At 39.2% G+C, this 12,552-nt stretch overlaps 1 protein-coding gene across 7 annotated transcripts in view; it reads left to right on the forward strand.

Moving 5' to 3' along the window:
- pcdh17 (protocadherin 17) overlaps nucleotides 1–12,552 on the forward strand; it is a 154,161-nt gene that overhangs the window by 29,008 nt on the left and 112,601 nt on the right. Inside the window, exon 4 of one of the 7 annotated variants that reach the window (XR_010018675.1) lies at nucleotides 8,564–8,695. The exons of 4 other annotated variants lie outside the window; for them this stretch is intronic. Coding sequence is in view for 2 of the 3 variants with exons in the window: in XM_063053760.1 (XP_062909830.1) it covers nucleotides 8,564–8,595 (32 nt within the window). In the remaining variant the exon portion in view is untranslated. Of the gene's footprint in view, nucleotides 1–400; nucleotides 1,542–8,563; nucleotides 11,929–12,552 lie in introns of those variants that run through there. 2 more of the 7 variants (XM_063053760.1, XM_063053761.1) reach the window with 2 other exon arrangements.

The following is a 12,552-nucleotide window of genomic DNA, read 5'->3' on the forward strand; positions in this document are numbered from 1 at the left end:
GTACGTGCCCTAACTCAGCTCTCACACATGCATGCTTTTCTTCTCCCTAATCCATTTTCTGCGCCCCTTCATCCCAACTTCCCAGTTGCTTAGTACTCTAGAATTGAGACATTACTTGTCAGTAAGCTCTGTAGGCAATACTCAGTAAACAAGGATTCACTGAGGCTCAAGGGACTTTATCAAATACTTCTTACACTTAGTTATTTGAGTTAACCTGACCTCTCAGAGTTAGGCATTGATAGTACAAATCAACCCACTTCCACCACCTTCCTAATGGATACTGCCACTTGATCCTAAGTCTGTCCCTTCCTCTAAGCTTCATCTATAATGTTGCCGTCATACTTGCATAAAATCTACAGAATAATGCAAAATTCTTAGGCATCTGAGATTTTTTATGCAGTTTCAGATGGTATGACCTCCACAAAGCTTTGATCTCGACATCATCAAGGCTGTCTGGGATTATCTGGAGAGACAAACACAAGCGAGACAGACAAAGTCTGCAGAAGGACTAGCAAGTTCTCCAAGATGGTTGGAACAACCTTCCAGCCGGCTTCCTTATCTACTGCACAAAGTTGTACCTAAGAAAATTGATGCAGTTTTAAAAGCATCTTGATGGTCACACCAAATATTGATAAGATTTAGTTTTTTTTACTGTCTACTGATACTTTGAAACTTTTCATTACTTTTGAAAGCACCTTCGCTTTACAGATTTTTTTTACATTTGCCTAAGACCTTTGCACTGTACTGTATAAGACTGTTTAATTTGTCTACCGTGGGGAAATAAATCCCAAAAGTTTCAAGCATTAATTTTGACAGCATCTAAAGGAAATCCTGATTGTATTAGTGCGTCACTTTTCAGTTTTTCACATTATTATTGAGACCGATATTTCAGATTCACCACCTTTCAAAAGAACTGGATTCTATATCATACCCACTTCAGAAGAAAGGCTATTAGAAATGTTTTCTTTTTTTTACATTCTTAAACTCTGGCAGCTTTACCCAGGAATTAAAAGATGATGAACCCAGTAAAGCTGAGATTTGGCATGCGTCAGTGAAATAATGTGTAAGGTAAGTAATGGAAAAGGTGTTTAGGAAGAGAATTACATATAAACTTAAAAATTTTCATTGGAAAGAGAGTTGGACTTCAGAATCAGAATCAGGTTTATTATCACTGGCATATGTCCTGAAATTTGTTAACTTTGCAGCAGCAGTTCAATGCCATGCATAGCACAGAAGAAAAATAAATAAATCAATCAATCAATTACAGTATTTTTATAGTGGAGATTAAAAATCGTGCAAAAACAGGAATAATATATATTGAAAAAGTGAGGTAGTGTTCACTGGTTCAATGTCCATTTAGGAATCGGATGGCAGAGGGAAAGAAGCTGTTCCTGAATCGCTGAGTGTGTGAAGAGGGTATGCCCTGGGTGCTGGGGGTCCTTAATAATGGACACTGCCTTTCTGAGACACCGCTCCTTGAGGATGTCTTTGTAGGCTAGTACCCAAGATAGAGCCGACAAATTTAGAACCCTCTGCAGCCTTGTTTGGTCTATGCAGTAGCCCCCCCCCCACCATACCAGACAGTGATGCAGCCTGTCAGAATGCTCGCCACGGTACATCTATAGAAGTTTTTTGAGTGTTTTTGTTGACGTATCAAATCTCTTAAAATTCCTAATGAAGTACAGTCACTATCTTGACTTACTGGATGGAGTTGGCTGAAAATTATATTAATTTATGAATTTAAAGATTTCTGCACAGCAATTGATTTGAATATGAATGTCTTAGCAAAATTATGATGGGAAAAAGAGCTTTGTAAGTAGAAAGAAAAGGAAGCCAAAAAGCTAAGAAATAGAAAGAGTTATGTAATGGGCAAATATCTGGGATGGCCAGAGGAATAGTGATTTTGAAATTATATTCAACAACCCATATTCTGGGAATTGAGCTCGAGAGATAAAATCAATCAGAGGTTCATCTGAGGTAAAAGGAGAAAGTCTGTTAGGCAAAAGAGGAATTAAATATCATGACTTTCCTAGGTAGAAGTAAGGAGAGCATATCTGCTTCAGTTTTGTCAACGTTAATTTAATGCTAGAAATACGTATTTGTCATGGCAGCCTGCATTGATGAAGGAAGAAACAGAGTTAACATTTTAAGTTAATAACTATTTATTAGAAGTAAACCACTAGGTTATAAATTCTACTGCTTTTATTTTAATCAGTGGCCCTAGGCTGAAAATTAAATTTGTGTCAGAGCCCACAGCAGGAAATTTGTCTTTTTACACTTCTTTCTGAGGCAGGAATCTAGGCATGGAAGTGAGGATATGGTTAGAGGCTACAGATCCGAATATGCCTGTGATATGACCGGGAAGGAGCAAGGATGCATTGATAGTTACGAAAGTTAAACTGGGTTAGCAGTCGAAAAGAGTTAGTGTAAGGGATCAGAGATCTCTTTTTAAATTCATTTACAAGATGTGCATAGTCAACAAGACCCATTTTTCTTGAACTGCCATGGTCTTTGTTGGAAAGATATTCTCACTGGGTTGTTGGGTTGAAAGCTCCTGGATCTAGACTCAGTGATGAGGAATTTCCATTGGAATGGCTGCACTGCTGCAGTTTGCGGTTGGTGGTGTTCTGTGCATTATCCTTGGTTGTAGTGGTTGTCAGTTTGAGTTGTTCTGTTGCACTGTATAGTGAGAAATTATGGTGCAGTTTGTTCAGATTGTAGCCACAATATGCTAATGGTGGAGGGAGTAATGCTGAGGTTTTATAAGGCATTGGTCATACCACACTTAAAGTATTGTAAGCAGCTTGGTCCCCTTATCTGAGAAGGGCATGTGCTGGCATTGGAGAAGGTCCAGACGAGGTTCACAAGAATTAAGGGGTTAATGTATGAGGAGCATTTTATGGCTTTGGGCTTGTACTCACTGGATTTTAGAAGAATGAGAGTGATTTTTACTCCAAAATTAATCTAATGCTTTCCTCACATATAGCCCTTCATGTTTCTTTCATCCGTGTACCTATCTAAGAGTTTCTTAAATTCCTTAAGTTATCCACCTTCACTGCCAACTACCCCTTGCGGAGCTTTCCATGCATTTACCACTTAGTGTAAAAAAAAATAAATCTTACCCTGACATCCCCTCTTATAGTTTTCTTCAACCACCTTATATTAAAGCCTCTCATATTAGACATTTCTGCCCTAGGAAAAATCTGCTGCTGATGATCTGTGCCTCTCATCATCTTATACAGCTCTATCAAATCACCTCTCATCCTCCTTTCATCAAGTCACCTCTCATCCTTCTCCTTCTTGACGTTCCTAGCCTTCCACTTAACGTCAGTAGTATTGAATATTAAGTGAGGAGGGTTGATAACATGATTGGTGGTTAAGCTGGGAGAAATGGGGGATTTGGAGAAGCAGTCAACAGGGACTTATATGTCTGAAAGGAACTGGGAGACCAGCAATTTCAGTGGATCTCTTAAAAATGGTGAATCTGTGGAATTCTCTGCCACAGGAAACAGTTGAGGCCAGTTCATTGGCTATATTTAAGAGGGAGTTAGATATGGCCCTTGTGGCTAAAGGGATCAGGGGGTATGGAGAGAAGGCAGGTACAGGGTTCTAAGTTGGATGATCAGCCATGATCATACTGAATGGCAGTGCAGGATCAAAGGGCTGAATGGCCTACTCCTGCACCTATTTCCTATGTTTCTATGTAGATCAGAGCTCTGTAGTTGGTGGCAGAAGAGGAGGAATGCTGGAATTTGGTGAAGTGGTTAGTAGAGAAGATATTTCACATATTTCTTCAACACAAGTGATGGTTATTCTGCCCCTGAGTCTGTATCAACTTTCAGAACAGTCCCAGCAATCCTATTTCCTAATTTGTTTCCTTATTACCTATTCTCTTCTGCAAATGTATGAACTTCTCCTAGTTTATCTTCTATCTACCTACACAAGTGGTAATTTACAGTAGCTAGTTAGCTACCAACCAGCAAATCTTTGGGATATGGATGGGTGGAAACCGAAGCATCCTGGGGATGTGGTAACTAGGAAAATTCCATACATATAGCACCAAAGATCAAGATTGAGCTCTGGCAGACGCAGCATTGTGTCCCACTTTTATTGGTGCACTACATGGGATAGGAGATACCTGGTAGGGCTGTCTGAGGCTGGATGTTACTAGACCAAGTTATCCTTGCAGAGGAATTGCATTCCTCATGTGAAATTTGCATCCTGGTTGCATATTGGTTCATCCCAGTAATGACTGGGGTAATTACTAGAGTGACAAAAAACAACAAGGAAGTCTTGTTGTTCCTTTTCACGCTGAAAAAAATGATCACTTTCACAATGCTGAGAAAATTGTTGCAGAAATAACCATATTCCGGTTAATAAGGACATAAACGCACTTTGGCCCAATGAAATGACTGCCCCGATTAGCTGAAGTTTCATTGAAATAGATAAAAAGGTATATAAAAGTAAAAAATACCATTTAACTGAGTAAGAAATTATGTATTTAAATGAAATAAAGAACAAATTAGAACCCTACCAAACTACGACAGTACTATAAAATATATGTTCCTATTTATCAACAGAGGAATTCATCCAGTATATGCTGCTGTGACTAAATGAACAAAATCAGTGCAAATACCTAGTGCAGGTAATGAATAATCTTAATTTTTCATTGTAATATTCAAGATGATTGTCAATACCTTCAAATCTTCATAGTACCTAACTTGTTGAAATAGTGAAATGGTTTCATTTTCCTTCCCAAACGTTTCTGGTGTCTCCAATTCTGAATGCTTGAAACCGAAGCGAGCAAGACCGTTCTGAATTATCTTACGATATACTTTTTGCTAAATATCAACGATGAATTGTACTGTCTATACTGTGTTTTGAATCCCCACATCGGCCCAAATGGATAACGTAACACAAGCACATGGAACTGCTGCTGTTTAAAAACTGTTCACTCGAAGTACGGCGTAGTGTGTAACAGCCACACAAGAGCATACATTATTTTCAGACTTAATCATGCTTATAATCTGACCTGCTTTTCATTCTCCAATATCCATAAACCAAAACAGTATCTTGCTCAACATCAAAATTTAAACTTAGTTATCACATATCTCATGTCCAGCATTGTTTCTTACTCCCCAAGTATAACAGATTTTAAAGTACTTATCCTTGTTTTAAAATCTTTAATTATCTTAGTCCTGCTATGCTTTATCATTGTCTCCATTTCTTAACCCTCCAATGACTCTTTATACCCACTAATTTGTGATCCTTGCAACCGCAGCAAATATGCCTTGCTGCTCCCTTGTTAGTCCATTAAATCCCTAACCTCAGCTAAACATCTTCCCCATCCATCCTACTTGCCTCCTCTGAGACAGCCTTTAAAATCTATTTCTTCAAGCAAGATTTTAGTCATGTTTCATACCCTCTTTGGCTTGATGATCTCTATCTGATTACACACATTTGAAGCATCTTAGGACTTTGTCTCCTTACATCAGAGATTGTTACCATGATTAAGTCTGAAACTAACAAATGAAGGTATCAACAGCAGTTCAACTGGAGGGGATATAGGCGTGATATTATGATTATGCAAGTTACATATTATTAGTGATGGAATCAAACATTCACCCGAAGTTTACATCATTGAGAGGATGAACTTAATTAGTATGGTGTTTCTGATAGGCCTTAAGAATGTTTCCCAAAAATATACAGTGGTTTTCGGTTGATTGGGTAATCGGTTAATCGGGGAGGCCGCTTACTTGGAGCAACTCGTAAAAAAACTAAACAAGAAAACAGCCAGTGTTCTTTTTATTTATTTGGGACCTTATGCCAATTAATTGGGACAGAAGACTGTTGCAAAATAGTTTCTAACTGGTATCAGTCTTGTTCACTTGTATGACCATTAGACACTACACTGTGCTGAGAGTGAACAGTTTTTAAATAGCATCGGTCGCATGTGCTCATGTTATTTATTTGGGCTGATAGATATTGATTCAAAAGCATTACAGACAGTATGGTTTGTCATTGATAATTGGCGAAATATATGTAGTAAGATAATTCAGAACTGTTTTGCTCACTGGTTTCAAGCATTCTGTTTTGGAGATGCCAGAAATGGCTGGAAGTAAAAATGAAGGTATTTCACTATTTCAGCAAGTTAGGAACTATGAAGAATTTGAAGGTGTTGACAATCATCTTGAATGTCACAATGAAAATGAACATTATAAATACAAATTCATGGATAAATAATATAAATGCAAAGAATGATCCTTAATTGGTAAGCATCATTATAATGATAAAACAAACAAATCATGGATCCTGATATTTTAGTGTTAATATGTTGCCCAAGTTTTACCAGACCCTCTGTTCCTAAAGTGAACTTTTCGATTGAAGTAATTTATAACAAAACAGACATACCTTTAACTTTAAAGCATTGTTGAGATTATGTATAATACATTGTACAGATACTATCAATGCTTTTACCACTGTTAGGAATTAGATCAATTACTTCAAAATCTCTTGTACAATTCTACTTTCAATTGTAACTAGCATCTCAGACCCTAAATAGCTGAAAGTAGATTTGAAAACTAATTTTCTAGTCTTGATGGATTTGATTGATTCCATCCTTTGACTGTAGCTCCCTGCTCCAGGATGTTGCTTGCCTGCCTCCAACTGTAGTTGCAGTGCTGATTGTTCATGCCTCCCCTTTTTTATCCTCATTCTCCACTGCTATCATGTGCCATTAGCTGCCTGATTGACCATCAAGACACCAGTCTTTTGGTTTTTGATTACAAGATATACCATCTGTAGCTTGTCTCTTCATTGTTATCTAATCACATGAGGCTGAGTTGTTAGCACTCTTTCAAAATAAGGCATGCAATTCGAGATCGTATTCTGTACTTCCTCCTCAGTTTTATTTCTCCATTTAACCACTTACATCCAGAAGGATAATTCTACATTGAGGACAGTTTTAAAGTTTGAAGAATAAAGCAAACTAATCTTTCAATGTGGGTGAGCATTTTGAAGAAAGTAACCACAATTCCCTGACCTTTACCATACCCTTGCACAGGGATAGGAGCGGATGGTACGGGAAAGTATTTAATTGAGAAAGAGCAAAAATTTAGGAGCATAAATTGGGAATGGATGTACTCTGGGAAATGTACAACAGAAATGTGACAGCTGGTTAGGGAGCACTTGCTGGAGTTCTAGATAGTTTTGTCCTATTGAGGGAGAGAAAGGATGGTAGGATGAGGAACCATGGTTGATAGGAGATGTGGAACATCCAGTGAAGAAGGTTTAAGAAGCAAGGATCAGACAGTGCTCTTGAGAGTTACAAGGTAACAAGGACGGAGCTTATGAACGGACAGGACAGTTGGAAGAGAACATGAGAAGGCCTTGGCAAATAGGATTAAAGAATACCGTAAGGAGTTCTACATGTATGTAAAGAATAGGAGGATGACTAGAGTGAGGGTAGGACAGATCAGGGATAAAAGAGGAAATGTGCCTGCCTAGAGTTGGCGGGGGGGGGGGTGTTCTTAGTAAATATTTTGCTTCAGTATTCACTAGTGAGTGGGACCATGATGAATGTGAGGTCAATGTAGATCTGTTGACGTTAAGAAAAAGGATGTGCTGGAACTTTTGAAAAATCTTAGGATAGATAAGTCACCAGGGCCAGACGGAATATACATCAAGTCATAACGGGAAATGAGGGAAGAGATAGTTACATCATTGGCAATGATTTTTGTGTCCTCACTAGCCACAGGCCAGAGGTTTGGAGGGTGCAGATATTATTCCTGGGTTCCAAAAAGATGGTAGGGATAATCCTGGGAGATATAGAGCAGTGTCTGTATGTCACTGGTGGGAAATCTATTGGAGATGGTACTTAGAGAAAAGATGTATGAGGATTTGAGGAAGTATAGTCTGATGAGGGATGGTCAGTCTGGCTTTGTGCAAGGCAGATTGTGCCTGCGAGCCTGATTGAATTTTTTGGGAAGATAAAAGTTTTTGGGAACATATTAATAAAAATAGACACACACATGGTCACTTCTCCCCTTTCTTTCCAGTCCTGATGAAGAGTTTTGGCCCAAAGCGTTGACTCTTTACTCTTTTCCATAAATGTTGTCTGGAATTGCTATTTCCAGCATTTGCTGATTTTTTTTGTGTTGATGAAGGTAGAGCAGTGGATGTGGTGCATATGAATTTTAGTAAGGCACTTGACTAGTTTCCCTATTCAGAAAACTATTCAGGCTCATTCAGAAAAATAAAATGCATAGGATTCGGGGAAACTTGGCTGTATGGATTAAGAATTGACTTGCCCACAGAAAGCAAAGTGTGGTAGTGGATGGAATGTATTCTGCCTGGAAGTCAGTGATTAGTGGTGTTCTGTAGGTGGGTTAATAAGTTTGCAGATGACACAAGGGTTGGTGGTGGTGTAGATAGTATAGAAAGTTGTAATAGGTTACAGAGTGACATTAATTGGATGCAGAACTGGGCTGAGAAGTTCAAAGTAAATTTATTATCAAAATATGTATATGTCACTGCATACTACCGTGAGTTCATTTTCTTGCAGGCACTCAAAGTAACTACAAAGAAACATCATAGAATCAATGAAAAACCGCACACATCAGAGATGGGCAAATGACCAATCTGCAAAACGTAACAAGCTGCAAATACAAAAAGCAAAGAAAAAATATAATAATAAGTAAGCTATAAATATTCAGAACACAAGATAAAGAGTCCTTAGAAGTGAGTCCATAGGTTGTGGAATCTGTTCAGTATTAGGGTGAATGAAGTTGTTCCCTCTGATTCAGAAGCCTGATGATTGAGGGGTAATAGCTGTTTCTGACTTTGGTGGTGCAGGACTTGAGTCTCCTGTACTTTCTTTCTGATGGCAGCAGTGAGAAGAGAGCATGGCCTGGATGGTGGGGGTCCTTGATGATGGATTATGCTTCCCTGTGACAGCGCTCCATGTAAATGTGCTTAATGGTGGGGAGAGCTTTACCTGTAATGGTCTGGGCTGTATCTGTAGGTTTTTCCACTCGAGGGCATTGTTGTTGTCATACCAAGCCATGACGCATCCAGTCAGTGTACTCTCCATGAGGCATCGAGAAGTTTGTCAAAGTTTTGAATGACATGCCCAAATCTGTGCAAACTTCTAAGAAAGTAGAAGCGCTTCAGTGCCTTCTTTATAAAGGCAGTAATTTAAATTTTTAATATTTACTATCGATTTGTAATCCACGGAATGCGAAGCGCAGAATCAAATATCGCTGTGATGATTGTATGCTTTAGTATCAGTTGTTTGGTGACAATAAAGTAAAGTAATGTGCTGGACCCAGGACAGGTCCTCTGAAATAATAACACTGAGAAATTCAACGTTGCTGACTCTCCACTTCTGATCTCTAATGACGACTGGCTCATGGGCATCCGGTTTCCACCCCCTGAGGTCAATTAGTGGCAGGAAAGTGAATTGATTCTCTTTGAAAGATCGAACTTGAAGGTAGAATTCTTACAGGTTAATGGCAAGATTCTTAACAGTGTGGAAGAACAGCGGGAACTTAATGTTCACGTCCATAGATCCCTCAATGTCGCCATGTAAGTGATAGGGCAGTTAAATATGGTATGTTTGCCTTCATTAGTTAGATGCAGGAGCCATAAGGTATTATTGCAGCTCTATCAAACTGGTTACACCACACTTGGAATATTGTGTTCAGTTCTGTTTGCCTCATAATAGGAAAGATGTGGAAACTTCAGACAGTGCTGAGGAGGTTTACCAGGGTGCTCCCTGAGTTAGAGAGTAGGTCATCTGAGGATTGGTTGAATGAATTTGGCTTTTCTCCTTGTAGAGAAGGAGAACGAGAAGTGACCCGATAGAGGTATACAAGATAATAAGAGGCATAGATAGAGTGGATAGCCAGAAACTTTATCTGAGGATAGAAATGGCTGATACAAAGGGGCATAACTTTAAAGTGATGGGCGGAAAGTATAGGGGAGGTGTCAGATGTAGGTATTTAACCTACTCTCTACTTTACACAGGTGCTGTGGGCCAACCACTTCAAGGTTCCAGGGGAACCCTCTACCTGGGGTGGTGGTAGAGGCAGATACATTGGAGACATTTAAGAAACTTTTAGATAGGCAATGTAGTAATGCTTCAAGTTGCTTGACAGCAGCAGTTAAATAGAAGTTGGTCAAAGAAAATATTGTTAGTCCAGCTGTTATAAAGCCACATTGGAAGAGGTTTAAAAGGGAAGGCTGACAAGTGACACACACTCAACATTTTAGGATCAGCTTCTTCCCCTCTATCATCAGATTTCTGAACGGACCGTAAACCCATGAACAGGTTAGCACTTCATCTAAAGACAGGATCTCTAATAATTTAGCACTGGAATGCCAGTATAGATTTCTTGACTTTCTGTTATATGGCATGAAACCAATGCTTGCTATTCGAATAAGGCTGCTTATTGTAGAAATCTGCAGAGTATCAAATTAACACACAAATTGAGATTGAAATCAAATGACAATATTTGATTTCTGAAGACAGTCTTTATTTTTGGCATACTGTGTTAACCTGCTTCATCTTATGTGTTTTTCTCTGCTTCTAAGTACACTCAGCCACTTTATCAGGTACATCCATACACCTGCTCATTAATGCAGATATCTAATCAGCAACTCAATGCATAAAAACATCCAGACATGGTCAAGAGGTTTCGTTGTCATTCAGACCAAACATCAGAATGGGAAAGAAAAGTGAACTAAGTGACTTTGAGTATGTAATGATTGTTGGTGTCAGATGGGGTGGTTTGAGTATCTTAGAAACTGCTGATATCCTGGGATTTTCATGCACGACAGACTCTAAAGTTTACAGAGAATGAAGTGAAAAGCAAAATCCATCCAGTGTATAGCAGTTCTGTGGGCAGAAGCAGCTTGTTAATCAGAGAGGTCAGAGGAGAATGGCAAGACTGGCTGAAGCTGACAGAAAGGTGACAGTAACTCAGATAACCATGAATTACAACAGTGGTGTGCAGAAAAGCATCTCTGAATGCATAACATGTTGAACCTTGAAGTAGATGGCCCACAGCAGCAGAAGACCAGGAGGCCCTACCTAATAAAATGGCCACTGAGTGTGTATGTTTCTATATATATCTTATTGTAACTTACAGTAATATTTTATGTCTTGCACTTTACTGCTGTAACAAAACAACAAATTACATGAGATGTCAGTGATAATAAACTTGATTCTAATTCTGATATCTTCTACTTGTGGGAAATCCTAATCCTGGGTTCACCTGTGTGAAAAGAGCAAGATAATGCAGGTAATAATAATCTGTAAAAAAAAAGCAGAACATGCTAAAAACACTAAGGCAGCATTTTTGGCTGAAGAAACAAAAGTAATGTTGTGGGTGAATGATCCTTCATCAGAAAGTAATAAATCAAGCTTTGAGCGTAGGGATAGGGGGACGATAGTGATGGAAAAGAATTCAGGAGAGGTTAAATGATGAAAGCTGATTAAAGGAATTAGGTGGAGGAGTTATTACAAAGCGTGAGCTCAACGGGTGTTCTGTTTCTGTGCTGTAGGTTCTGTGCCTTAATGGGGAAAGGTGAAAAGGGGGCAACAGTTAAGGAATTAGACTGTATTTTGAAAGCATCAATGGGTCAAGGAATGTAAATCAAACAAGACAGATGCTGAAGACAGAAAAAATTGAATTGTCCAACTTTAGATCATTTGTTTTTTTTTCCTTTCTGTTTGTATCAGGACTGGCCATATGTGCCAATTATTCCTCTCATCCTTTTCTCTTTTCATTATACCTGTATATTCTGGGCTGCTTGGCGTATCCCATCAGGCCAGACTTTGCATTATCTTGACTTCACAGTTTAGCAATACGTTACCCAGATAAAGGAGCGCAATCTAAACTGCTGGAGGTCAGTCAGCCTCTCTGGATGGAAACGACAGTCAGCCTTGGAGGTTAGGATCATTTATCTGGACTGTCCAGATTAAGGGTCTCAACCCAAAATGTCAACTGTCCATTTCCCTTTACCAGTTCTGCCTAACCCACTGAGTTCCTCCAGTTTTTGTTCGGATAGCAACATATTCAGTCTCTTGTGTACCCAGACAAAGGATCTTCACTCCCATTTAAAGGCTACATTATTACACCTTATCACAGACATTCCCTCTATTACACCCATATCCCCCCCCCACCACCCTGCACACTTTCTTTTACACACACACACACTCTCTCACACTCTGCCATTAATAGTTGACCTTTTGAGCTATTTTAAATTAATGAGTTAATGGAAGCACAGCTTCACTCAGCTCTTCGGCAGTCGGCAATGCATCAAGGAAGGACTTGATGCATTGCCGACTGCTGAAGAGCTGAGTAAAGCCATCGACAGCCTGCCCACTGGGAAGGCACTAGGATTGGATGGCATTCCACCAGAGGCCATCAACTGCGCAAAGGGCATCCTGCTAAACCACCTGCACGAACTACTGTGAGAGTGCTGGACAGAGGAGCAGTGCCGCAAGACATGAGAGACCGCAACATTGTCACCATATATAAGAACAAA

This window comes from Mobula hypostoma, chromosome 7 (assembly GCF_963921235.1).
Source record: "Mobula hypostoma chromosome 7, sMobHyp1.1, whole genome shotgun sequence".
In the NCBI taxonomy this organism is placed as follows: domain Eukaryota; kingdom Metazoa; phylum Chordata; class Chondrichthyes; order Myliobatiformes; family Myliobatidae; genus Mobula; species Mobula hypostoma.